The 24,655-nt window shown below is 48.8% G+C and overlaps 1 protein-coding gene across 1 annotated transcript in view; it reads right to left on the reverse strand.

Annotated features, from left to right (window-relative positions):
• The window catches only part of ak5 (adenylate kinase 5), a 39,040-nt gene extending 18,768 nt beyond the window's left edge, over positions 1 to 20,272 (reverse strand). Inside the window, exons 1-6 of the mRNA XM_055642470.1 lie at positions 20,065 to 20,272; positions 13,027 to 13,213; positions 10,216 to 10,383; positions 8,540 to 8,712; positions 5,917 to 6,030; positions 2,292 to 2,483 (exon numbers count right to left, since the gene is read on the reverse strand). Coding sequence (XP_055498445.1) covers positions 2,292 to 2,483; positions 5,917 to 6,030; positions 8,540 to 8,712; positions 10,216 to 10,383; positions 13,027 to 13,213; positions 20,065 to 20,124 — 894 coding nt within the window. The 5' untranslated portion in view covers positions 20,125 to 20,272. The remainder of the gene's footprint in view (positions 1 to 2,291; positions 2,484 to 5,916; positions 6,031 to 8,539; positions 8,713 to 10,215; positions 10,384 to 13,026; positions 13,214 to 20,064) is intronic.
• Positions 20,273 to 24,655: the final 4,383 nt, after the last annotated feature.

Here is a 24,655-nt window from a genome sequence, read left to right on the forward strand (position 1 = left end):
CTGTGTGAAAAAAATTCTCCTCATCTCGGTTTTAAAGGATTTCCCCCTTATCCTTAAGCTGTGACCCCTTGTCCTGGACTTCCCCAACATCGGGAACAATCTTCCTGCATCTAGCCTGTCCAACCCCTTAAGAATTTTGTAAGTTTCTATAAGATCCCCTCTCAATCTCCTAAATTCTAGAGAGTATAAACCAAGTCTATCCAGTCTTTCTTCATAAGACAGTCCTGACATCCCAGGAATCAGCCTGGTGAACCTTCTCTGCACTCCCTCTATGGCAATAATGTCCTTCCTCAGATTTGGAGACCAAAACTGCACGCAATACTCCAGGTGTGGTCTCACCAAGACCCTGTACAACTGCAGTAGAACCTCCCTGCTCCTTAGAGAAATCAATATTCATACCACTGGGCTGCAAGCTGCTCAAGCGAAATATGAGATGCTGTTCCTCCAATTTGTGTCTAAAGGAGATGTGTGGGGCACGTGTTTTACACAGAGTGTGGTGTGTGTGTCTGGAACGCACAGCCAGGCTTGTTGGTGGTGGAGGCGGATATGGTAAGGGCGTTTAAGAGATAGTAGAACAGTCCAGCGCAGGAAGAGGCCCTTCAGCCCACAATGTCCATGCCGAACGTCACTTGAAGAAGGGTCCCGACACGATAATGTCACCTGGTCCTTTTTGTTTGTGTCCATCGGTTATCTCCCAACACATAACCCCTCTCCCTCCACATGTCCCTGTATATCCAGGTGCCTATCCAAAAGTATTTTAAATGCCACTGTCATATCTGCTTCAACCACCAGCACTGCTACATACTTCTAAAAGACCTGTTAGTTACAAGTTTAACTCAATGCAGATTGAGAATGCAGAAGAATGCACCTTGTTGCAGTGTAGCTGCACTGCTGCCTCACAGCGCCAGACGCCCGGGTTCGAACCTGACCTCGGCCGCTGCCTGTGTGGAGTTTGCACGTTCTCCCCGTGACTGCGTGGGGTTTCCTCCGGGCGCTCTGGTTTCCGCCCACATTCGCATAGATGTGTGGGCTTGTAAGATGATTGGCCCTCTGTAAATTGTTCCCAGTGTGCAGGGCATGGATGAGAAAGTGGGATAACATGGATCTAGGGTGAACGGTGGATTGATGGTCGGTGTGGGCTCGATGGGCCGAAGGGCCTGTTTGCATGAAAAGACAGAAAGTGCTGGAGTAACTCATCAAGTCAGGCAGCGTCTCTGGGGATAAGGAAATAGGTGACGTTTCGAGTCGAGACCCTTCTTCAGACAGGGGAGGGGGAGACATGGAGACATGGGATGTAGGATGGTTCAATGTTAGCTGAGGGGAAGGTGACAACGAGGCATACAGTCAGTAAAACTTAATCAGGAGGACGGTGAAACTAGTGGGAGAACTAGGGTGCGGGAGGGATGGAGAGAGGGGGAAAGCAAGGGCTACATGAAGTTAGAGAAGTCAATATTCATACCGCTGGGGTGTAAGCTGCCCAAGCAAAATATGAGGTGCTGCTCCTCCAATTAGCACTGGGCCTCACTCTGACAATGTAGGAGGCCCAGGACTGAAAGGTCAGTGTGGGAATGGGAGGGGGAGTTGAAGTGTTGAGCAATCGGGAGATGAGTAGGTTTGGACGGGCTGAGCGGAGGTGTTCAGCGAAACGATCGCCGAGCCTGCGCTTGGTCTCGCCGATATATAGGAGCCCACACCTGGAACAGCGGATACAGTAGATGAGGTTGGAGGAGGTGCAGGTGAACCTCTGCCTCACCTGAAAGGACTGAGGGGGCCTTTGACGGAGTCGAAGGGGGAGGTATAGAGACAGGCGTTGCATCTCCTGCGATTACAGGGGAAGGTTCTTGGCGATGGGGTGGTTCGGGTGGGAAGGAACAAGTTGACCAGGGAGTTGTGGAGGGAACAGTCTATGCGGAAAGCGGAAAGGAGTGGAAATGGGACGTTTAGTGGAGAGATACTGCACGGAAACAGGCCATTCGGCCCATTGAGTCCGCACTGACCAGCGATCCCCGCACATTAATACTACCCCACACACACTAGGGACAAATTGACATTTTATACCAAGCGAATTAACCTGAAAACCTGTACGTCTTTAGAGTGTGGGGGGAAACCAAAGATCCCGGAGAAAACCCACACAGTTCACGGGGAGAACGTACAAACCCGGTACAGACAAGCACCAGTGGTCAGGATCGAACCCGGGTCTCTGGCGCTGTGAGGCAGCAGCTCTACCGCTGCGCCACCGATGTGGCTAGCGGCGGGATCCCGTTGGAGGTGGCGTTGCCATGGACACTTACCGTGACGATCAGACCCCTTTCCTGGAAATACTTCACCAATGGGATGGTGTTTTGTTTGAAGGTGGCCAGCCGGCGCTGAATGGCCTTTGGGTTGTCGTCAGGGCGACCCTGGAGTTCCGCCCGCGTTTCCAACCTCTTCCTCAGCTGGTAGTTGGGGCAAGCGAGGAACACCACTAAATCCGGGCTGCAGATCTGGCGACACAAAACAATAGCAAGACAAGGTAGACACAAAATGCTGGAGTAACTCAGCGGGACAGGCAACATCTCTGGAGAGAAGGAATGGGTGACGTTTCCGGTCGAGACCCTTCTTCAGACTGATGTCAGGGGAGCGGGGCGGTACATAGATAGAATGTAGTCGGAGACAGTAAGACTGGTGGGAGAAACATAGAAACATAGAAATTAGGTGCATGAGTCGGCCATTCGGCCCTTCGAGCCTGCACCGCCATTCAATATGATCACGGCTGATCATCCAACTCAGTATCCTGTACCTGCCTTCTCTCCATACCCCCCGATCCCTTTAGCCACAAGGGCCACATCTAACTCCCTGTTAAATATAGCCAATGAACTGTGGCCTCAACTACCTTCTGTGGCAGAGAATTTCACAGATTCACCACTCTCTGTGTGAAAAATGTTTTTCTCATCTCGGTACTAAAAGACTTCCCACTTATCCTTAAACTGTGACCCCTTGTTCTGGACTTCCCCAACAATCTTCCTGCGTCTAACCTGTCCAACCCCTTAAGTATTTTGTAAGTTTGTATAAGATCCCCCCTCAATCTTCTAAATTCTAGAGAGTACAAGCCGAGTCTATCCAGTCTTTCTTTATATGAAAGTCCTGACATCCCAGGAATCAGTCTGGCGAACCTTCTCTGTACTCCCTCTACGGCAAGAATGTCCTTCCTGGGAAAGGGGAGGGGTTGGAGAGAGGGGGAAAGCAAGGACTACTTGAAGTTAGAGAAGTCAATGTTCATACCGCTGGGGTGTAAGCTGCCCAAGCGAAATATGAGGTGTTGTTCCTACAATTTGTGCTGGGCCTCACTCTGACAGTGGAGGAGGCCCAGGACAGAAAGGTCAGTGTGGGAATGGGAGGGGGAGTTAAAGTGTTGAGCAACCGGGAGATCAGCTAGGTTAAGGCGGACTGAGCGGAAATGTTCAGCGAAAGGAACGCCCAGCCTGCGCTTGGCCTGGCCGATATACAGCCTACCTTCGATTTAAACCAGCTTCTGCAGTTCTTTCCCACACAGTACAATGGCAAGCTGCAGTTCAAACATTTTCCTGTTTTTATTTTGTGGTAAAGAACTTAATAGTTCCAAATGGTATGTTATGGTACAGGGACTTCGTTGATCGTTTAGCTGACCACCTCCACCTGATCTCCCGGTTGCCAAACACTTTCATTCCCTTTCCCATTCCCACACAGACCTTTCTGTCCTGGGTCTCTTCCATTGTTAGAGTGAGGCCCAACGCAAATTGGAGGAACAGCATCTCATATTTTGCTTGGGCAGCTTACAGCCCAGTGGTAGGAATATTGATGTCTCTAACTTCAAGTAACCCTGGCCATTCCCTTTCTTCTCTATCCCTCCCCAAGCCCACACAGCTTTCAAGAAGGAACTGCCTGGGAAGATCAAAGGTACCAAATTGCTGGAGAAACTCAGCGGGTGCAGGCATCTATGGAGCGAAGGAAATAGGCGACGTTTCGGGAGGAAACCCTTCTTCAGACTCTGGGGGGTGGGGGGGGAGAAGGAAGGAAAAGGGGAGGAGGAGGAACCCGAGGGCGGGCGGATGAACATTGATGTCTCTAACTTAAGGAAGGGGAGGAGACAGCAAGGGCTAGCAAAATTGGGAGAATTCAATGTTAATGCCATCCGGATGCAAGGTCCCCAGGTGGAACATCTCACCAGCTTCTCGTTTTCACCCAACAAACAGCCAGCAATGGCCTGTTTCCTTTATCCTCGTTACTTTTGGCATATCTTTCATTCTTTCATTTCACTCCACATCACCGTCTATATCCCTCGTTTCCCTTATCCCTAACCAGTCTGAAGAAGGGTCTTGACCCCGAAACGTCACCCATTCCTTCTCTCCAGAGATGCTGCCTGTCCCGCTGAGTTACTCCAGCATTTTGTGTCCATCTTCGGTTTAAACCAGCATTGGCAGTTCCTTTCCACACAAGGTCCTTTATTTGCCATGTGTAACGAGGTACAGTGAACATCATTTTTGTATGCAGTTCAAGCACAAGTAACACTCCACAGAAGCACTTAGATACATCATGGATAAGGAGGAGATAATGGAAGATCTGCATAAAAGATGGCGCAGCAGCGCAGCAGGCAGCGACCGGGGTTCCATCCTGACCTCGGGTGCTGTCTGTGTGGAGTTTGCACGTTCTCCCTGTGACCGCGTGGGTTTCCTCCCACGCCCAAAAGACATACGGTTTGCATGTTAATTGGCCCTCTAAACCCCCCCCCTATTGTGCTATATTTAAGAGGGAGTTAGATGTGGCCCTTGTGGCTAAGGGGATCAGAGGGTATGGAGAGAAGGCAGGTACGGGATACTGAGTTGGATGATCAACCATGATCATATTGAATGGCGGTGCAGGCTCGAAGGGCCGAATGGCCTACTCCTGCACCTAATTTCTATGTTTCTATGTAGGGAGTGGATGAGAAAGTGGGATAATATAGAACCAGTGTGAACACCCAGGTGATCGCTGGTCGGTGTGGACTCGGTGGGCCAAGGGGCCTGGTTCCATGTTGTATCTCTAAACTAAAAGCTGCCAGGTACCAGATATCGCTTGGGATTTGAGTCAGGATTTGGGGGAAGAGGTAAAAGAGGTACAAGAGTTCAAATAAGTGTTAAATGTTTTATTCAAGTACATGCAGGTGCTCAGTATGTTCACAGGTTTAGTTTAGTTTAGAGATACAGCACGGAAACAGGTCCTACAGCCTGCGATACACACACACACACACACACACACACACGCACACAGACGCGCACACACACACACACACACACACACACACACACACACACACACACACACACACACACACACACACACTCACACACACACACACACACACACACACACACACACGAATCTGTAGAATTAATTGCCACAGAAGGCTGTGGAGGCCATTTCAATGGATATTCTTGATTAGTGCGGGTGTCAGGGGTTATGGGGAGAAGGCAGGAGAATGGGGTTAGGAGGGAGAGATAGATCAGCCATAATTAAATGGCGATGGGCCGAGTGGCCTAATTCTACTCCTATCCCTTATGACCTTATATACACACACACATAAAAAACACAAATAATAATAGTGCAAAAAGACAAAACCCATACTCCAAGTATCTCGTTCTCACCCAGCAAGCAGCTCACAATGACCTGTTTCCTTTATCATTAACCTACAAACCTGCACGTCTTTTGGAGCGCAGGAGGAAACCGAAGATCCTGGAGAAACCCACGCAGGTCACGGGGAGAATGTACAAACTCCCTACAGACAGCACCCGTCGTCAGGATCGAACCCGGGTCTCTGGCGCGAGTGAGCGCTGTAAAGCAGCAACTCCACCGCTGCGCCACCGTGAACGATCCCAAGGTACCGACAGTCGGCGCGGCAAGGAGATGGTTTCCACTACGTACCTGGTCCTCGAAGGACAGGACTTGGGCCACGTCTCTGGGGAATCCGTCAATGACAATCCCCCGAGCGTCCGGCAGCTGCATTAAATGCTGCTTGATCTCAGTGATGGTGGTTTCCTGCAATAAAGAGATGTACACGTTAGAGAACGGCCCACCCAAGTCACAGAGTGATACAGTGTGGGAACATGTCAGACCAACTTGCCCACACCGACCAACATGACCCAGCTACACTAGTCCCACCTGCCTGCGTTTGGTCCATATCCCTCCAAACCTGTTCTGTCCATGTCCTTGTCTAACTGTTTCTTAAACAACGGGATAGTCCCAGCCTCAACTACCTTCTCTGGCATATTGCATCCGCTGCTCTAGATGTCAGCTGATCTACATCGGTGAGACCAAGCGTAGGCTTGGCGATCGTTTCCCCGAACACCAACCTGATGTCCCGGTGACTCACCACTTCAACTCCCCCTCCCATTCCATATCTGATCTCTCTGTCCTGAGCCTCCTCCATGGACAGAGTGAGCACCACTGGAAATTGGAGGAGCAGCACCTCATATTCCGCTTGGGCAGTCTGCACCCTAGCGGCATAAACATTGAATTCTCCAATTTCTGGTAGCCCTTGCTGTCTCCTCCCCTTCTCAGCTCTCCCTCAAACCTCGGGCTCCTCCTCTTCCTTTCTCCTTTCTTCTCCCCATCCCCCTCCCCCACCCTACATCTAAAGAAGGATTTTGGCTCGAAACGTCGCCTATTTCCTTCGCTCCATAGATGCTGCTGCACCCGCTGAGTTACTCCAGCACTTTTGACTACCTCCTCTGGCAGCTCGTTCCATACACCCACCGCCCTTTGTGTGGAATAAGTTACCCCTCAGATTCCGATTCAATCTTTTCCCCCTTCACTTGAAACCCATGTCCTTTGGATGGGCTGAAGGATAATAAAACGTTCAACAGCATCACAATCGGTGGCGCGGCGGTAGAGCTGCTGCCTTACAGCGCCAGGGCTCCGTCTTCGATCCTGACTATGGGTGCTGTCTGTGCGGAGTTCGTCCGTTTTCCCCGTGACCCACGTGGGTTTACTCCAAGAACTTCGGTTTCCTCCCAAGCTCCAAAGACGTACAGGTTTCGTGGCCGATTGGCTTGGTATAAATGCAAATTGCCTGTGTGTGTGTGTAGGATAGTGTTCAGGGATCGCTGGTCGGGTCGGCATGGACTAGGTGGGCCGAAGGGCCTGTTTCCACGCTGTATTGCTAAACTAAACTAATACAGTCACAGGGCCATGGTAAACTCAGTGGGTCAGGCAGCATCTGTGGAGGATAGACACATGGTGTAACATAGCAGGTCAGCCAGCAGCTTTCATTTGGTTTAGTTTAGTTTAGATTCAGTGCGGAAGCTGGCCTTTCGGCCCATCGAGTCCGTGCCGACCGGCGATCTCCGCACACCTACACTATCCTACACCCACTAGGGATAATTTACAATTTTACCGAAGCCAATTAACCTACAAACCTGAGGTAGATAAAAAGTGCTGGAGCAACTCAGCGGGTGCAGCAGCATCTTTGGAGCGAAGGAAATATTTCCTGCGCTCCATAGATGCTGCTGCACCCCCTGAGTTTCTCCAGCACTTTTGTCTACCTTCGATTTTCCAGCATCTGCAGTTCCTTCTTAAACCTACAATCCTGTACGTCTTTGGAGTGTGGGAGGAAACGGGAGCACCCACACAGGTCACGGGAGATGGTACCAACTCCTTAACGACAGCACCCGTGGTCGGGATCGAACCCGGTTCTCTGGCGCTGTAAGGCAGCAACTCTACCGCTGCGCCACCGTGCCGCGCAAGCACAAAATGCTGGAGTAACTCAGCGGGTCAGGCAGCGTCTCTTTAAAAAATGGAATAGATGGCGTTCTAGGGCACAACCGGCGGTGTCTGAAGAAAGGGTTTCGGATGCGAAACACTGCCTATTCCTTGACTCCAGAGAGGCAGCCTGACCCGTCGAGTTACTCCGGCCTTGTGTGCCCGTTCCCTGCGCTCGGCTCTTGCCAGCTTGACAACATCTCTCCTGCAGCAGGGGGTGACCGAAACTGGGCGGTCACGGTGGCGCAGCGGTAGAGTTGCTGCCTTACAGCGAATGCAGCGCCGGAGACCCGGGTTCGATCCTGACTATACGGAGTTTGCACGTGAGTTTGCGTGGGTTTTTGTCCGAGATCTTCGGTTTCCTCCCGCACTCCAAAGGTTAATTGGCTTGGTACACGTTAAATTGTCCTTAGAGGGCGCGGGATAGTGTTAATGTGCGGGGATCGCTGGTCGGCTCGCAGGGCCCTGTTTCCGTACTGTATCTCTAAACTAAACTAAACTAAACTAAACTGAAGACAATGTTGCAAAAACTCCTCAATGTGACTCAGACTGACAATGGGACTGACTCAACTGGCCTTTAGAAATGTCTTATCCGGCCATTTACCAGAAGGGACGCAATTAGCGATGGACAGTAAATGCCAGCCTTGTGGGTCTCCTCAGCAGTTTGTGAAACAGTTTGCAGGATAGACGATGCTTCTATTTATAACAACCTCTGCTCCACAGTATAATTGACACAGAAGCCGGGACCCAATTATAAAATGTGGTTCCAATCTAGGCTGGCTCGCACCTGGGGCGCCATCTCCCCGTGGGTGATAATTTTCGCGATCAGTCTCCACTTCCTGTTGCAGGTGGTGTTCTGGATCATTTTCTTTCGGAGCAGCTCTCCCACCGAGATGTACTCAAAGCCGTATCGCCGGGCGATCTTCAGGCTCTGAGTCCCCTTCCCGCTGCCTGGACCACCTGCGTGCACAAGGTGAGGGGGCGTTAGTTCAGTTCCGCTCAGTTTATTGTCGCGTGTACCGAGGTACAGCGGAAAGCTTCTGCTGCGCGCTAACCAGCCAGCGGAAAGACAGTACATGGTTACTATCGAGCCGTCCACAGTGGACAGATACATGATAAGGGAATAACCTTTAGTGCAAGGTAGAGGTCATGTGATAGGAGCAGAATTAGGTCATCCGGTCCGTCAAGTCTACTCCGCCATTCAATCATGGCTGATCTATCTCTCCCTCCTAACCCCATTCTCCTGCCTTCGCCCCATAACCCCTGACGCATGTACTAATCAGGAATCTATCTATCTATCTATCTATCTATCTATCTATCTATCTATCTATCTATCTATCTATCTATCTATCTATCTATCTATCTATCTATCTATCTATCTATCTATCTATCTATCTATCTATCCCTTGAAAATATTCACTGACATGGCCTCCACAGCCTTCTCTGGCAAATAATTCTACAGATCTATAGAAACATAGAAAATAGGTGCAGGAGTAGGCCATTTGGCCCTTCGAGCCTGCACCGCCATTCCACATGATCATGGCTGATCATCCAACTCAGTATCCTGTACCTGCCTTCTCTCCATAACCCCTGATCCCTTTAGCCACAAGGGCCACATCTAACTCCCTCTTAAATATAGCCAATGAACTGTGGCCTCAACTACCTTCTGTGGCAGAGGATTCCAAAGATTCACCACTCTCTGTGTGAAAAATGTTTTTCTCATCTCGGTCCTAAAAGACTTCCCCCTTATCCTTAAACTGTGACCCCTTGTTCAACATCGGGAACAATCTTCCTGCATCTAGCCTGTCCAACCTCTTAAGAATGTTGTAAGTTTCTATAAGATCCCCCTCAGTGTTCTAAGATTCACCACCCTCTGACTATATACATTTCTCCTCATCTTCCTAAAAGAACGTCCTTTAATTCTGAAGCTAGGATCTCTAATCCTAGACTCTCCCACATCCACTCTATCCAAGCCTTTCACTATTCTGCATGTTTCAATGAGCCCCCCCTCCCCCCCCTCCCTCATTCCTCTAAACTGCAGCGAGTATAGGCCCAGTGCCCTCAAACGCTCATCATAGGTTAACCTACTCATTCCTGGCTGGGATCATTCCTAGCTGTGACCTGCGTGGGCTTTCTCTGGGAGCTCCGGTTTCTTCCCACATTCCCAGGTTTGTAGGCTGATTGACTTGGTGAGATTGTAAATTGTCCCTGGTGTGTGTAGGATAGCGTTAATGTGCGGGGATCGCTGGTCGGCACGGACCCGGTGGGCTGAAGGGCCTGTTTCCGCGCTGTATCACTAAACTAAATTAAAATAAATAAATACAGTTTAAAAATTAAAAAAACAAGCAGAGAGACACACAAATAAATACATAAATAGCCAAATAAATAGACAGACAAACAAATAAATAATGTCTAGCAGCAGAAGGACCACAGACTGTGCCCCCCCTCCCCCCCCACTCTTACCTATGAGCAGAATGATCCAGGGCCGAGGTTTCGTCGGGTCGAACACTGTGTATTCCTCGATCAGCTCTGCCGTCTCGGTCAGGTCTGTGTCGCTCTCGATGGAGAACTGGTGGATGGGCGGCAGGCGGTCGTAGCGGCGCAGGGCAAAAGCGGGGCCGTCGGGCAGAGCTTAGGGCAGAGCGGGAGAGAGGGAGGTGTGAGCGAGGACTCTCTTGTGCATCGGCGATGGATCAAAGGCTTTGCGAAAACTGCTCGGTGTTGTTCGCCAACAATTAGGGCGGCACGGTGGCGCAGCGGTAGAGTCGCTGCCTCGCAGCGCCCGAGACCCGGGTTCCATCCCGACTACGGGCGCTTTTTCCCCGTGACCTGCGTGGGTTCTCTCCGGGTGCTCCGGTTTCCTCCCACATTCCAAAGACATGCAAGTTTGTAGGTTAATTGGCTTTGGTAAAATTGTAAAACTGTGTCCCTAGTGTGTAGGGTAGTGTTAGTGCATGGGGTGATCGATGGTCGGCGAGGACTCGGTGGGCCAAAGGACTTGTCTGCATGGGTTATCTCTGGGTTGCCTCCCACACTCCAAAGTGTAGGTTTGCAGGTTAATTGGCTTCTTTATATTGCTCCTAGTACTGTATGTAGGATGGGATAATGAGTGTATGTATGATCGATGGTCAGCTCCAACTCGATGTGCCTGAGGACATATTTCCATGTTGTATCTCCAAACTGAACTCTTTCAAGTCTCTGCCTCTGACACAGAAGGCAGTGGAGGCCAATTCACTGAATGTTTAAGAGAGAGTTAGATTTAGCTCTTAGGGCTAAAGGAATCAAGGGATTATGGAGCGTAAGCAGGAACGGGATACTGATTGTGGATGATCAGCCATGATCATATTGGATGGCGGTGCTGGCTCAAAGGGCCGAATGGCCAACTCCTGCACCTATTGTTCTATGTTTCTAAATCAGGGGTTATGGAGCACAGGCAGGAGAATTGGAAAGATAGATCAGCCATATTGAATGGTGGAGTAGACTTGATGGGCCGAATGGCCTAACTCTGCTCCCAGAAATAATGAAGTCAGGATGAGTAGAGTCTGTCATTGTATGCTGAACATTGTATGCTTGCACACGTGCGGTGAAATACCAGTGTGTGACTCTGTTACAGAGTGGGGAACACGGTGGCGCAGCGGTACATTCGCTGCCTCACAGCTCCAGAGTCCCGGGTTCGATCCCGACTACGGGTGCTGGTCTGTACGGAGTTTGCACGTTCTTCCTGTGACTTGCCTGGGTTTTCCTCGAGATCCTTGGCTTCCTCCCGCACTCCAAAGACGTGCAGGATTTTAGGTTAATAGACTTGGTATGAATGTAAAATTGGCCCCAGTGTGTGTGTGTGTGTGGGCTAGTGTGGTCGGCATGGACCTGGTGGGCCGAAGGGCCTGTTTCCGCTCTGTATCTCTAAACTAAAAGAACTATCTGCAACATCAAAGCAAAATGTTGGAGACGCTGAGAAATAATAAAAAAAACTAAAATAAATAAACAAGATTCCATTTGCAGATATTTGGTGCGGCCTACACCAACCTGCGGCCTACACCATATAACCATATAACCATATAACAATTACAGCATGGAAACAGGCCATCTCGGCCCTACAAGTCTGTGCCGAACAAATTTTTTTCCCCCTTAGTCCCACCTGCCTGCACTCATACCATAACCCTCCATTCCCTTCTCATCCATATGCCTATCCAATTTATTTTTAAATGATACCAATGAACCTGCCTCCACCACTTCCACTGGAAGCTCATTCCACGCCGCTACCACTCTCTGAGTAAAGAAGTTCCCCCTCATATTACCCCTAAACTTCTGTCCCTTAATTCTGAAGTCATGTCCTCTTGTTTGAATCTTCCCGATTCTCAAAGGGAAAAGCTTGTCCACATCAACTCTGTCTATCCCTCTCATCATTTTAATGACCTCTATCAAGTCCCCCCTTAACCTTCTGCGCTCCAGAGAATAAAGACCTAACTTATTCAACCTATCTCTGTAACTTAGTTGTTGAAACCCAGGCAACATTCTAGTAAATCTCCTCTGTACTCTCTCTATTTTGTTGACATCCTTCCTATAATTGGGCGGCCTATACCAGCCTGCGGCCTACACCAACCTGCGGCCTATACCAGCCTGCGGCCTACACCAACCTGCGGCCTATACCAGCTTGCGGCCTACACCAACCTGAAGCCGTGGTCTCCGGTGGGGAGGCACCGATTCAGGACTTACCTCGACTTTTACCTTGTCTACACATCTAGGCGCCCGCAGCGGCGACTGCGGAGGGTTGAGGTCCTGACCACGGGGGAAAATGGAGGAGGACTGGCCAGATTTTGTGCCTTCCACCACAGTGATGAATGCTGTGGTGGATGTTTATGTTAAATTCTTATTGTGTTTTTGTGTGGTTCTTTTTCATTGTACCGCCGCTGGTAAATTAATTTCACTTGCACTATAAGTGTAAAATAAAATAAAATTGATTGATTGATTTGTATTTCTGAACGCAGACAATGATCTGCTCCTGAAAGCACCGCTCTTTGTGAAGTTTGGACCGTTTCACGCACCGAGAGTGAGTTTGAAACCAGATGGTTTGGTTTAGTTCATCGCCACATGTGCCGAGGTACAGTGAAAGGCTTTTGTTGGGTGTTGTCCAGTCAGCGGAAAGACAATACATGATGACATTGACCAAGCCGTTTACAGTGTAGAGATGCATGATAAGGGAATAACGTTTAGTGCAAGGTAAAGCCATCAAGGTGCGATCAAGGATAGTCCGAGGGTCACCAATGAATTTACCATTTCTGAAGACCGCTCTCCTAGCCTGGCAAACGTTGAGAGGGGGCAAGGCCCTCTTCTCCTGGGTAACGAAGGTGTCCCAGCGCACCCACTCCGGACCTCCAAGCTCCCTCACCTTCTTCAAGCAACCTTCCAAGTAGTCAACGGGGTCATCGGGCCTGTGGTACATCAGCCCCGTGAGTAGACTCTGTTGAAAGCAATCAGAAGACACTCCAGAATTAAGCACAGGTATTGGCGGCTTCTGCCTGAGAAAACGAACTCGGTGTAAAATTAAAAGAGAAATGGTTGGGGTGGCACGGTGGCGCAGCGGTAGAGTTGCTGCTTTACAGCGCCAGAGACCCGGGTTCAATCCTGACTACCAGTGCTGTCTGCACAGAGTTTTCTATGTTCATTACTATGACCTGCGTGGGTTTTCTCCGGGTGCTCCGGTTTCCTCCTACATCCCAAAGACGTGCAGGTTTGTAGGTTAATTGGCTTGCTATAAATGTAAATTGTCCCTGGTGTGTGGAGGAGAGCGTTAGTGTGCGGGGATCGCTGGTCGGCGCGGACTCGGTGGGCCAAAGGGCCTGTTTCCGCGCTGTATCTCTAAGCTAAGCGAGGCAAAGGTCAGGCAGCATCTGTGGAAAGGGAAACACAGTTAACACCGCAGGTCTCAGACCCTTCGTCGAAACTGTGAAAGAAAGAAAAAAAAAAGACACAATGCGCTGGAGTAAATCAGCGGGTCGGGCAACATCCCTGGAGAATCTGGAGAGATGACATTTCATGTCGGGACCAATCTTAGCACAAGTCTGTGTCCAGGACAAGAGGTCACAGCTTAAGGATAAGGGGGAAATCCTTTAAAACCGAGATGAGAAGACCGTTTTTCACACAGAGAGTGGTGAATCTCTGGAACTCTCTGCCACAGAGGGTAGTCGAGGCCAGTTCATTGGTTATATTTACGAGGGAGTTAGATGTAGCCCTTGTGGCTAAGGGGATCAGAGGGTATGGGGAGAAGGCAGGTACGGGATACTGAGTTGGATGATCAGCCATGATCATATTGAATGGCGGTGCAAGCTCGAAGGGCCGAATGGCCTACTCCTGCACCTAATTTCTATGTTTCTATGTTTAATGAACCCAGAAAGGGATGTCTAGCAGGATACAGTGGCTTGCAAAAGTTTTCATACCCCCTTGAACTTTTCCACATTTTGTCACGTTACAACCACAAACGTAAATGTATTTTATTGGGATTTTATGTGATAGACCAACACAAAGTGGTGCATAATTGTGAAGTGGAAGGAAAATGATACATGGTTTTCAAATTTTTTTACAAATAAAAAAATGAAAAGTGTGGCGTGCAAAAGTATTCAGCCCCCCTGAGTCAATACTTTGTAGAACCACCTTTCGCTGCAATTACAGCTGCAAGTCTTTTGGGGTATGTCTCTACCAGCTTTGCACATCTAGAGACTGAAATTTTTGCCCATTCTTCTTTGCAAAATAGCTCAAGCTCAGTCAGATTGGATGGAGAGCGTCTATGAACAGCAATTTTCAAGTCTTGCCAGAGATTCTCAATTGGATAGGTCTGGACTTTGACTGGGCCATTCTAACACATGAATATGCTTTGATCTAAACCATTCCATTGTAGCTCTGGCTGTATGTTTAGGGTCGTTGTCCTGCTGGAAGGTGAACCTCCGCCCCAGTCTCAAGTCTTTTGCAGACTCTAACAGGTTTTCTTCCAAGATTGCCCTGTATTTGGCTCCATCCATCTTCCCATCAACTCTGACCAGCTTCCCTGTCCCTGCTGAAGAAAAGCATCCCCACAGCATGATGCTGCCACCACCATGTTTCACAGTGGGGATGGTGTGTTCAGGGTGATGTGCAGTGTTAGTTTTCCATCACACATAGCGTTTTGCATTTAGGCCAAAAACTTCAATTTTGGTCTCATCGGACCAGAGCACCTTCCTCCACATGTTTGCTGTGTCCCCCACATGGCTTGTGGCAAACTGCAAACGGAACTTCTTATGGCTTTTTTTTTTAACAATAGCTTTCTTCTTGCCACTCTTCCATAAAGGCACGATTTGTGGAGTGCACGACTAATAGTTGTCCTGTGGACAGATTCTCCCACCTGAGCTGTGGATCTCTGCAGCTCCTCCAGAGTTACCATGGGCCTCTTGGCTGCTTCTCTGATCAATGCTCTCCTTGCCTGGCCTGTCAGTTTAGGTGGACGGCCATGTCTTGGTAGAATGGCCCAGTCAAAGTCCAGACCTAAATCCAAATGAGAATCTCTGGCAAGACTTGAAAATTGCTGTTCACAGACGCTCTCCATCCAATCTGACTGAGCTTGAGCTATTTTGCAAAGAAGAATGGGCAAAAATTTCAGTCTCTAGATGTGCAAAGCTGGTAGAGACATACCCCAAAAGACTTGCAGCTGTAATTGCAGCGAAAGGTGGTTCTACAAAGTATTGACTCAGGGGGGCTGAATACTTTTGCACGCCACACTTTTCATGTTTTTATTTGTAAAAAAATTTGAAAACCATGTATCATTTTCCTTCCACTTCACAAATATGCACCACTTTGTGTTGGTCTATCACATCAAATCCCAATAAAATACATTTACGTTTGTGGTTGTAACGTGACAAAAATGTGGAAAAGTTCAAGGGGTATGAAAACTTGCCGTCATATCAGTGTCACCAAAAGATTTTGAACATTTCAAAATCCAGCGGCGACAAAAAAAATGTTGCGACACTTGAAAAAACACCGCGCGCCGATATGTCATCACGCCACAAATTTTTTGGTGACCTGGTACGTCAGTCAAAGATGCCGGCAGTCGCTGAAAAAAATCGCCAAGTGGGACAGGCCCTTTCGAGCCATAGAGTCTTAGAGTCGATCATGCAGCATGGAAACAGGCCCTTCAGCCCAACTTGCCCACGCCGACCAACATGCCCCATCTGCACAAGCCCCACTTAGAAACATAGAAATTAGGTGCAGGAGTAGGCCATTCGGCCCTTCGAGCCTGCACCGCCATTCAATATGATCATGGCTGATCATCCAACTCAGTATCCCGTACCTGCCTTCTCTCCATACCCCCTGATCCCCTTAGCCACAAGGGCCACATCTAACTCCCTCTTAAATATAGCCAAATGAACTGGCCTCAACTACCCTCTGTGGCAGAGAGTTCCAGAGATTCACCACTCTCTGTGTGAAAAAAGTTTTTCTCATCTCGGTTTTAAAGGACTTCCCCCTTATCCTTAAGCTGTGACCACTTGTCCTGGTCTTCCCCAACATCGGGAACAATCTTCCTGCATCTAGCCTGTCCAGCCCTTTAAGAATTTTGTAAGTTTCTATAAGATCCCCTCTCAATCTCCTAAATCCTAGAGAGTATAAACCAAGTCTATCCAGTCTTTCTTCATAAGACAGTCCTGACATCCCAGGAATCAGTCTGGTGAACCTTCTCTGCACTCCCTCTATGGCAATAATGTCCTACCTCAGATTTGGAGACCAAAACTGTACGCAATACTCCAGGTGTGGTCTCACCAAGACCCTGTACAACTGCAGTAGAACCTCCCTGCTCCTATACTCAAATCCTTTTGCAATGAAAGCTAACATACCATTCGCTTTCTTTACTGCCTGCTGCACCTGCATGCCTACCTCAATGACTGGTGTACCATGACACCCAGGTTTCGCTGCATCTCCCCCTTTCCCAATCGGCCACCATTTAGATAATAGTCTGCTTTCCCGTTTTTGCCACCAAAATGGATAACCTCACATTTATCCACATTATACTGCATCTGCCAAACATTTGCCCACTCACCCAGCCTATCCAAGTCACCTTGCAGTCTCCTAGCATCCTCCTCACAGCTAACACTGCCCCCCAGCTTAGTGTCATCCGCAAACTTGGAGATATTGCCCTCAATTCCCTCATCCAGATCATTAATATATATTGTAAATAGCTGGGGTCCCAGCACTGAGCCTTGCGGTACCCCACTAGTCACTGCCTGCCATTGTGAAAAGGACCCGTTTACTCCTACTCTTTGCTTCCTGTTTGCCAGCCAGTTCTCTATCCACATCAATACTGAACCCCCAATGCCGTGTGCTTTAAGTTTGTATACTAATCTCTTATGTGGGACCTTGTCAAAAGCCTTCTGGAAGTCCAGATACACCACATCCACTGGTTCTCCCCTATCCACGCTACTAATTACATCCTCGAAAAATTCTATAAGATTCGTCAGACATGATTTACCTTTCGTAAATCCATGCTGACTTTGTCCAATGATTTCACCACTTTCCAAATTTGCTGCTATCCCATCTTTAATAACTGACTCTAGCAGTTTCCCCACTACCGATGTTAGACTAACTGGTCTGTAATTCCCCATTTTCTCTCTCCCTCCCTTCTTAAAAAGTGTGGTTACGTTTGCTACCCGCCAATTCTCAGGAACTACTCCAGAATCTAAAGAGTTTTGAAAGATTATTACTAATGCATCCACTATTTCTGGAGCTACTTCCTTAAGTACTCTAGGATGCAGCCTATCTGGCCCTGGGGATTTATCGGCCTTTAATCCATTCAATTTACCCAACACCACTTCCCGTCTAACCTGGATTTCACTCAATTCCTCCAACTCCTTTGACCTGCGGTCCCCTGGTATTTCCGGCAAATTATTTATGTCTTCCTTAGTGAAGACGGAACCAAAGTAGTTATTCAATTGGTCCGCCATATCCTTGTTCCCCATGATCAACTCACTTGGCTGCCTATGGCCCATATCTCTCTAAACCTGTCCTAGTCATGTTCATGTTTAAATGTTTCTTAAACTTTGCAGTAGTCCCTGCGGGGAAACTAAGGAACATAAAATAATTCAGTCTGGGAACTGACAGCGTTTTGCAGTAAGTGCCAAGGGTGATGAGGATTTGAAGGATATCCAGAAACACAGCTAACAGCGAGGGTCAGGCTGGATATCGCAGCTTAATACTCTGTCCTGTTGTAATTAGGCAACTGCAGTGAATATTAAAGATCTCTCACTCTTTAGCAAAGGAAAATAAATTGACAGAAGGATTTTGTAAGGTCGCAGTGCACTGAAAGTTCGCTACTGTCACTATTGTGCTTTAAAAAAACTCAGCCATAGTTTTAATGTGGGAAATATTGTGGCTAATCTGCACGCAGCAAGTCCAACAAACAATCAGGTCATGGAAATAGACACACAGTGAGTGCTGGAGTAACTCAGCGGGGTCACGCAGCATCTCTGGAGAACATGGACCGATGACGTTTCAGGTCGGGACCCTTCTTCAGACTGGTTGTATGGGGGGGTGGGGGGTAAAGGAAAGCTGGAAGAGTAGAGGGGGCAGTACAGAGTGTGGCCCAGTAATGATGTTGGTGGTGGGAGTGATATTTGAGCAACTTGGTGGAGAGAGGAATTCTCCCTCTCCCTCAAAGTTTGGACACGGGAAGTTTGGTCCATCTGACGGAGTGGGCGAATAGAGGGTTGTTTGTCTCAAGGACACACACACACACACACACACACACACACACACACACACACACACACACACACACACACACGCGCACACGCACACACACACACACACACACACACACACACACACACACACACACACACACACACACACACACACACACACACACACACACACACACACACACACATATATATAGTCAGAGAGTGGTGAATCTGTGGAATTAATTGCCACAGAAGGCTGTGGAGGTCATTTCAATGGATATTCTTGATTAGTGCAGGTGTCAAGGGTTGTGGGGAGAAGGCAGGAGAATGGGGTTAGGAGGGAGAGATAGATCAGCCATGATTGAATGGTGGAGTAGACTTGATGGGCCGAATGACCGAATTCTACTCCTATCACTTATGACCTTACATGATTCACACACACATAAAAACAAACAAATAATAATAGTGCAAAAAGACAAAACCAATGCACCAGCTTCTCGTTCTCACCCAGCAAGCAGCTCACAATCACCTGTTTCCTTTATCATCATTACTTTTTTTCATATCTTTCATTCATTTGTTCTATATCTCTCTACATCACCGTCTATATCTCTTGTTTCCCTTTCCCTTGACTCTCAGTCTGAAGAAGGGTCTCGACCCAAAACGCCACCCATTCCTCCTTCTCTCCAGAGACGCTGCCTGACCCACTGAGTTACCCCAGCACTTTGTGTCCATCTTCGGTATAAGTCAGCATCTGTGTTAATAAAGTATGCCGCAGAGCCAGTATCCATCTAACTATCTACCTAAGATAGACACGAAATGCTGGAATAACTCAGCGGGCCAGGCAGCATCTCTGGGGAGAAGGAATGGGTGACGTTTCAGGTTGAGATTCTTGGAGTCATAGAGGGATACAGTGTGGAAACAGGCCCTTCGGCCCAACTCGCCCACACCGGCCAACAATGTGACCAGCTTCCCTAGTCTGACTTGCTTGCGCCTGGTCCCTAACCCTCCAAACCTGCCCTATCCATGTACCTGTCCAACTGTTTCTTAAACAATAGGATAGCCCCAGCCTCAACTACCTCCTCTGGCAGATTGTTCCATACACCCACCACCCTCTGTGTGAAAAAATTACATCTCGGATTCGTATTAAATCTTTTCCCCTTCACCTTGAACCTATGTCCTCTGGTCCTCGATTCCCCAACTCTGGGTAAACGACTGTGTGCATCTACCCGATCTATTCCTCTCATGAATTTGTACACCTCGGTAAGATCTCCCCTCATCCTCCTGCGAATAGAGACCCAGCCTACTCAACCTCTCCCTATAGCTCACACCCTCTAGTCCTGACAACATCCTCGTAAATCTTCTTCAGACTATCTGCCTGTCTGTCTAAGAAAAGAGACAATATGCTGGAGTCACTCTGCAGGAAAGGCAGTGTCTCTGGAGAGAAGCAGCGGGCGAGGTTTGGGGGGTCGAGAGACCCTTCCTCAGACTATCTATCCCATCTGTCCATGTAACCCATCTCACTCCGAGAGTCACCAGGACTCTTGATGTAGTTTGAACTTCTGATGGGAACGGGGTATTTCTGCCTGCGCCTGTGTATCCATCATGCACTCACCTCGAACAACTGGGGTATTTGCTGGTTGGAGAGGTAGTCTTTGGCGTCGGCGTTGTTCATGGCTCGGGTTGTTCCCTGTATCCCGTTGATGATTGTGCCAGAGATCCAGGTACGGAGCGCTGCCCGACCTCAGCCTTGCTGCACTCTGCCCAGTGTGTGTGTGTGTATGTGTGTGCCGCCCCCTTTTATACACAACACACACACCCCCACACACCCCTCTGAGCGGGACAGCCACAAGGTTCAACCTTTTGATGCGGAGCAGCGGAAAATAAATCACTGCAGATGTTGCTTTACACGTCAGGACACAGAGTGCTGGAGTAACTCAGCGTGTCAGGTCTCAGCGTGTCAGGTCACAGCGCGCACAGCACACAGCGGTATGCAGTAAAACCTCCACCTGTTGGTACACTTGCACAATCCCCTTTCCCCCATACATCCACCCACCTCTCCCCCCCCCTCTCTCCCTCCCCCCCTCTCTCTCTCTCTCCCTCCCTCTCTCGCCCCCTCCTTCCCTCTCTCTCCCTCTTTCCCCCCTCTCTCCCTCCCCCTCCCCCTCCCTCTCTCCCTCTCCCCTCGCCACTCTCCCCTCCTCTCTCCCCTCCTCTCTCTCTCCCCTCTCCCTCTCTCCCTCCTCCCTCCTCTCTCTCCTCTGCCTCCCTCCCCCTTCGCCCCCTCTTCCTCCCCCCCTCTCTCTCTCCCTCTACCCCCCTCCTCCTCCCTCTCTTCCTCCTCTCCCCCTCTCCCTCCATCTCCCCCCTCCCTCCCTCCTCTCCCCTCTTCCTCCTTTCCCATCTCCCCCCCTCTCTCCTCGCCCCCTCTCCCCTCCATCTCCCCTTCCTCCCTCTCTCCCCCTCTCCCTCCTTTCCCTCCCTCTCTCTCCCCCTCTCCCCCTCCTTCTCTCCCCTTCTCTCTTCCCTCCCTCTCCCCTCCTCTCTACCCCTCTCTCCTTCTCTCCCCCTCTCTCTACCCCCTCTGCCCCTCCCTCCCTCCCTCCTCCCTCCCTCCCTCCCCCTCTCCCCTTCCTCCCCCCCTCTTCACCTCCCCCTCACTCCTTCCTATCCTCGATCATCCTCCTCTCCTCAATCCCCTCCCTCCATCCCTCTCCCTCTCTCCCCTCCCCCCTCTCTCCCTCTCTCTCCTCCTCCCTCTCTCCCCCTCCCTCTTTCCCCCTCCCTCCTCCTCTTCCTCTCCCTTCCCCCCGTGCCCGACTTGGACTCACAGACAAGCACCCGTAGTCAGGATCGAACCCGGGTCTCTGGCGCTGTAAGGCTGCAGGTCTACCACAGCGCCACTGTGCCACACGTACTGCTTCAGAAAATCATCTTGAATGGATATCTTGAATTCTTTCCCATCTAATCCCCTTCACTAAGGCAATGGTAGTAAATAGTAAACATTTTGCTATAATAGTAAATAGTGTAAACATTTTGCTAAAATATCCCTATTGCATTTACATGAGTAAGGGGATGGACAATCAAATGCATGAAACATTGCATTGTTTAAGAGGGAACTGCAGATGCTGGAGAAGGGCAGGAGGGATCACAGATGGGGGTTGATCATTTCAGTCTGAAGAAGTTGTACCGACCCAAAATGTCTCAATAGACAATCGGTGCAAGAGTAGGCCATTCGGCCCTTTGAGCCAGCACCGCCATTCACTGTGATCATGGCTGATCATCCACAATCAGTACCCTATTCCTGCCTTCTCCCCATATCCCCTGACTCTGTTATCTTTAAGAGCCCTGTCTAGCTCTCTCTTGAAAGTCTCCCTCCTTTTTCTCCAAAGATGCTGCCTGACCCGCTGAGTTTCTCCAGCCTTTTGTGCCTCTCCTTGGTATAAACCAGCATCTGCAGTTCTTTGTTTCTACCTTGCAGATTGTTTGATAGGGATAAGAATTGATGACTTATTCACACCACGTGGGGACTTTTTTCTATAAGATGCCCCTCAGCCTCCTGCGCTCCAAGGAATAGAGGCCCAGCCTACTCAACCTCTCCCTATAGCACATAGAAACATAGAAACATAGAAATTAGGTGCAGGAGTAGGCCATTCAGCCCTTCGAGCCTGCACCGCCATTCAATATGATCATGGCTGATCATCCAACTCAGTATCCCGTACCTGCCTTCTCTCCATACCCCCTGATCCCTTGCTGTTTGTTTCCCTTTTTCATTCCGCCCACAATATTTAATATGAAAAAGAACATGTGATTCTGTTCCATTCTGTTTGTAGTTTGTTTGGTTCTTTGTTTGTTTGTCTTTTTGCACAAAGTCCGCGAGCATTGCCACTTTTCATTTCACTGCACATCTTGTATGTGTATGTGACGAGTCAACTTGACTTGACTTGACTTGACATCTGCAGTTCCTTCCTACACAATTCACCTTCCATTCATTCAATCTCCATTTACTGACATTTTCTCTCCTGCAATGTTTTCATGCAAGAGTTTGTAAAGATTGATACCATGTTTTCTAGGTTTCAAGCATGTGCAGTTTTCTAAACCACACCAAAGCATGTTTGGGTCGAGACCCTTCTTCAGACCGTCTGAGGAAGGGTCGAGACCCGAACTGTCTCCAGAGATGCTCCGTGTCCCGCTGAGTTACTCCAGTTGTTTGTGTTACCTTACTCATTTTACAGAGTGTATGCCTCTTTATCACATTCACCTCAACCAACAATGAACCATTCATTCTACATTTCCTTATCACCATCTGCTTTGATCTGTTGTTTTCACACCTTACCCTTCCATTCTCTATGTCGCCCTCTCCCCGACTCTCAGTCTGAAGAAGGGTCTCGACCCGAAATGACCCTTCTGTCCAGAAACACCGGAGCATCCTGGACAATACAGCTCACCCTCTCCATGACACACTGCTCAACCTGAGGAGCACCTTCAGCAACAGACTGGTTCCACCAAGATGCAGCACAGAACACCACAGGAGAACCCTTTCCCCGTGACTATCAAACTGTTCAACATAAGGGGCTGTCCCACTTGGGCAACCTAATTGGCGAGTTTAGAAGAGTTTAGGAGAGTGATCTCGACCCAAAACGTCACCTATTCATGTTCTTCAGAGACGCTGCCTGATCCGTTGAGTTAAAGGGTTGTCCCACTTGGGCGACCTAATTGGCGAGTTTAGAAAAGTTTGAAAAAAATGACATGTTGAAGACCTCCTTCGACTATGTTGAAGACCAGCTTCAACTAGCTACGACTAGCTTCGGGAAAATTGGACACCAAATAGAGGAGAGTGAAGACGATCTCCTTCGATCTCCTTCGACCTCCCTCCGACTATGATGAAGACTATCTACGACTACCTTCGACTACCCTCGATTACCTACGACTAACATGCCGACCTACGACTAAACCTACGAGTAAAAAAAGTATCGATTTTTCCATGGCGACCTTTTTTTACTCGCGGGCTTTTTTCAACGGGCGCGACCTAGCTGAGGCCTCGATTACGCGGGGACTACTCTCGAGCGTGAAGGAGAATTACAAAGACCTCCTACGACCTCGTGTCAATCATGCTGCGTGTATGAGTCGAGGGCAAACTCGCCAGAACTCGCGGATTAGGTCGCCCAAGTGGGTCAGGCCCTTTATCCCCCTTTAACCACCGGGTGGCGCCAGCAATGACCGCCTCACCAACAGTCTGTCCCTCCCTTCTTTCTTTGTATTTTAATAGTATGTGTTAAATGTAAGTTTTTAGTGTTCTTTAGCTTGTTTTATTTTGTGGGGTTTGGGGGAAACTTTTTTTAATTTCTTACCTTGACGGAGATGTGATTTTTTTTCCGTATCGTATCTCCGTCCGCACTGCGGCCTAACATCGAGGAGTTGGCGGCCTTGGCTGGAGACTGAGTTTCGAGAGCTCCACCGCGGTTGCCTACGGGACTTTAACATCACGGAGCCCGCGATCCCTTAGCCAGGGATCGTCCTCGGACCTCCAACCGTGGATGCCCGCGGTCTCTGGTCAGAGACCCACATCGGGAACTCCAAGCTGCAGGAACTTCGACCGCCCCAACGCGGGAGGTTCAACTGCCCCGACCGTGGGAGATCAAAGAGGGAAGAAGATTGGACTTTATTGCCTTCTATCACAGTGAGGAATGTAGGGAATCCACTGTGGTGGATGTTCATGTTAAATTTTATGTAGTTGTGTGTATTGTTGCTTTTAGCTGTTTTATGGCTGTTATTCATATATCACTGTTCCTTAATTGGTACACGTGACAATGAAAGACCTTTGAAACCTTCTGTTGTGGGGCAGACACTTTAATTTCATGTTTCATGTATCTTGTTGTGTTTCATGACTGTTGGTGGAACAATTTCCCTCCTGGAATAAATCGTATTGTGTCGTATCGTATTTGTGTCGTGTCGTGTCGTACTTGTGTGTGTATCCTGCCGTTGTTTTAAAAGAAAATACATTTACTTTGGCAGTCTAGGGGTTCTATCTTTGCACATCTCACTTTTTCTCTTTCTTGCCTTTTCTCCTTTCTTTTCTTCCAACTAAAGCTAAACAGTTAAAATTGAAGCTGTCCAATAACTGTGTAATTTTATATGCCGTTGGTTCTATTTTTGTACATTTGCTTCTAATAAATATTAAAAAAGAATATATTTTTTTAATGTTT

This window comes from Leucoraja erinacea, chromosome 10 (genome assembly GCF_028641065.1).
Source record: "Leucoraja erinacea ecotype New England chromosome 10, Leri_hhj_1, whole genome shotgun sequence".
Classification (NCBI taxonomy): domain Eukaryota; kingdom Metazoa; phylum Chordata; class Chondrichthyes; order Rajiformes; family Rajidae; genus Leucoraja; species Leucoraja erinaceus.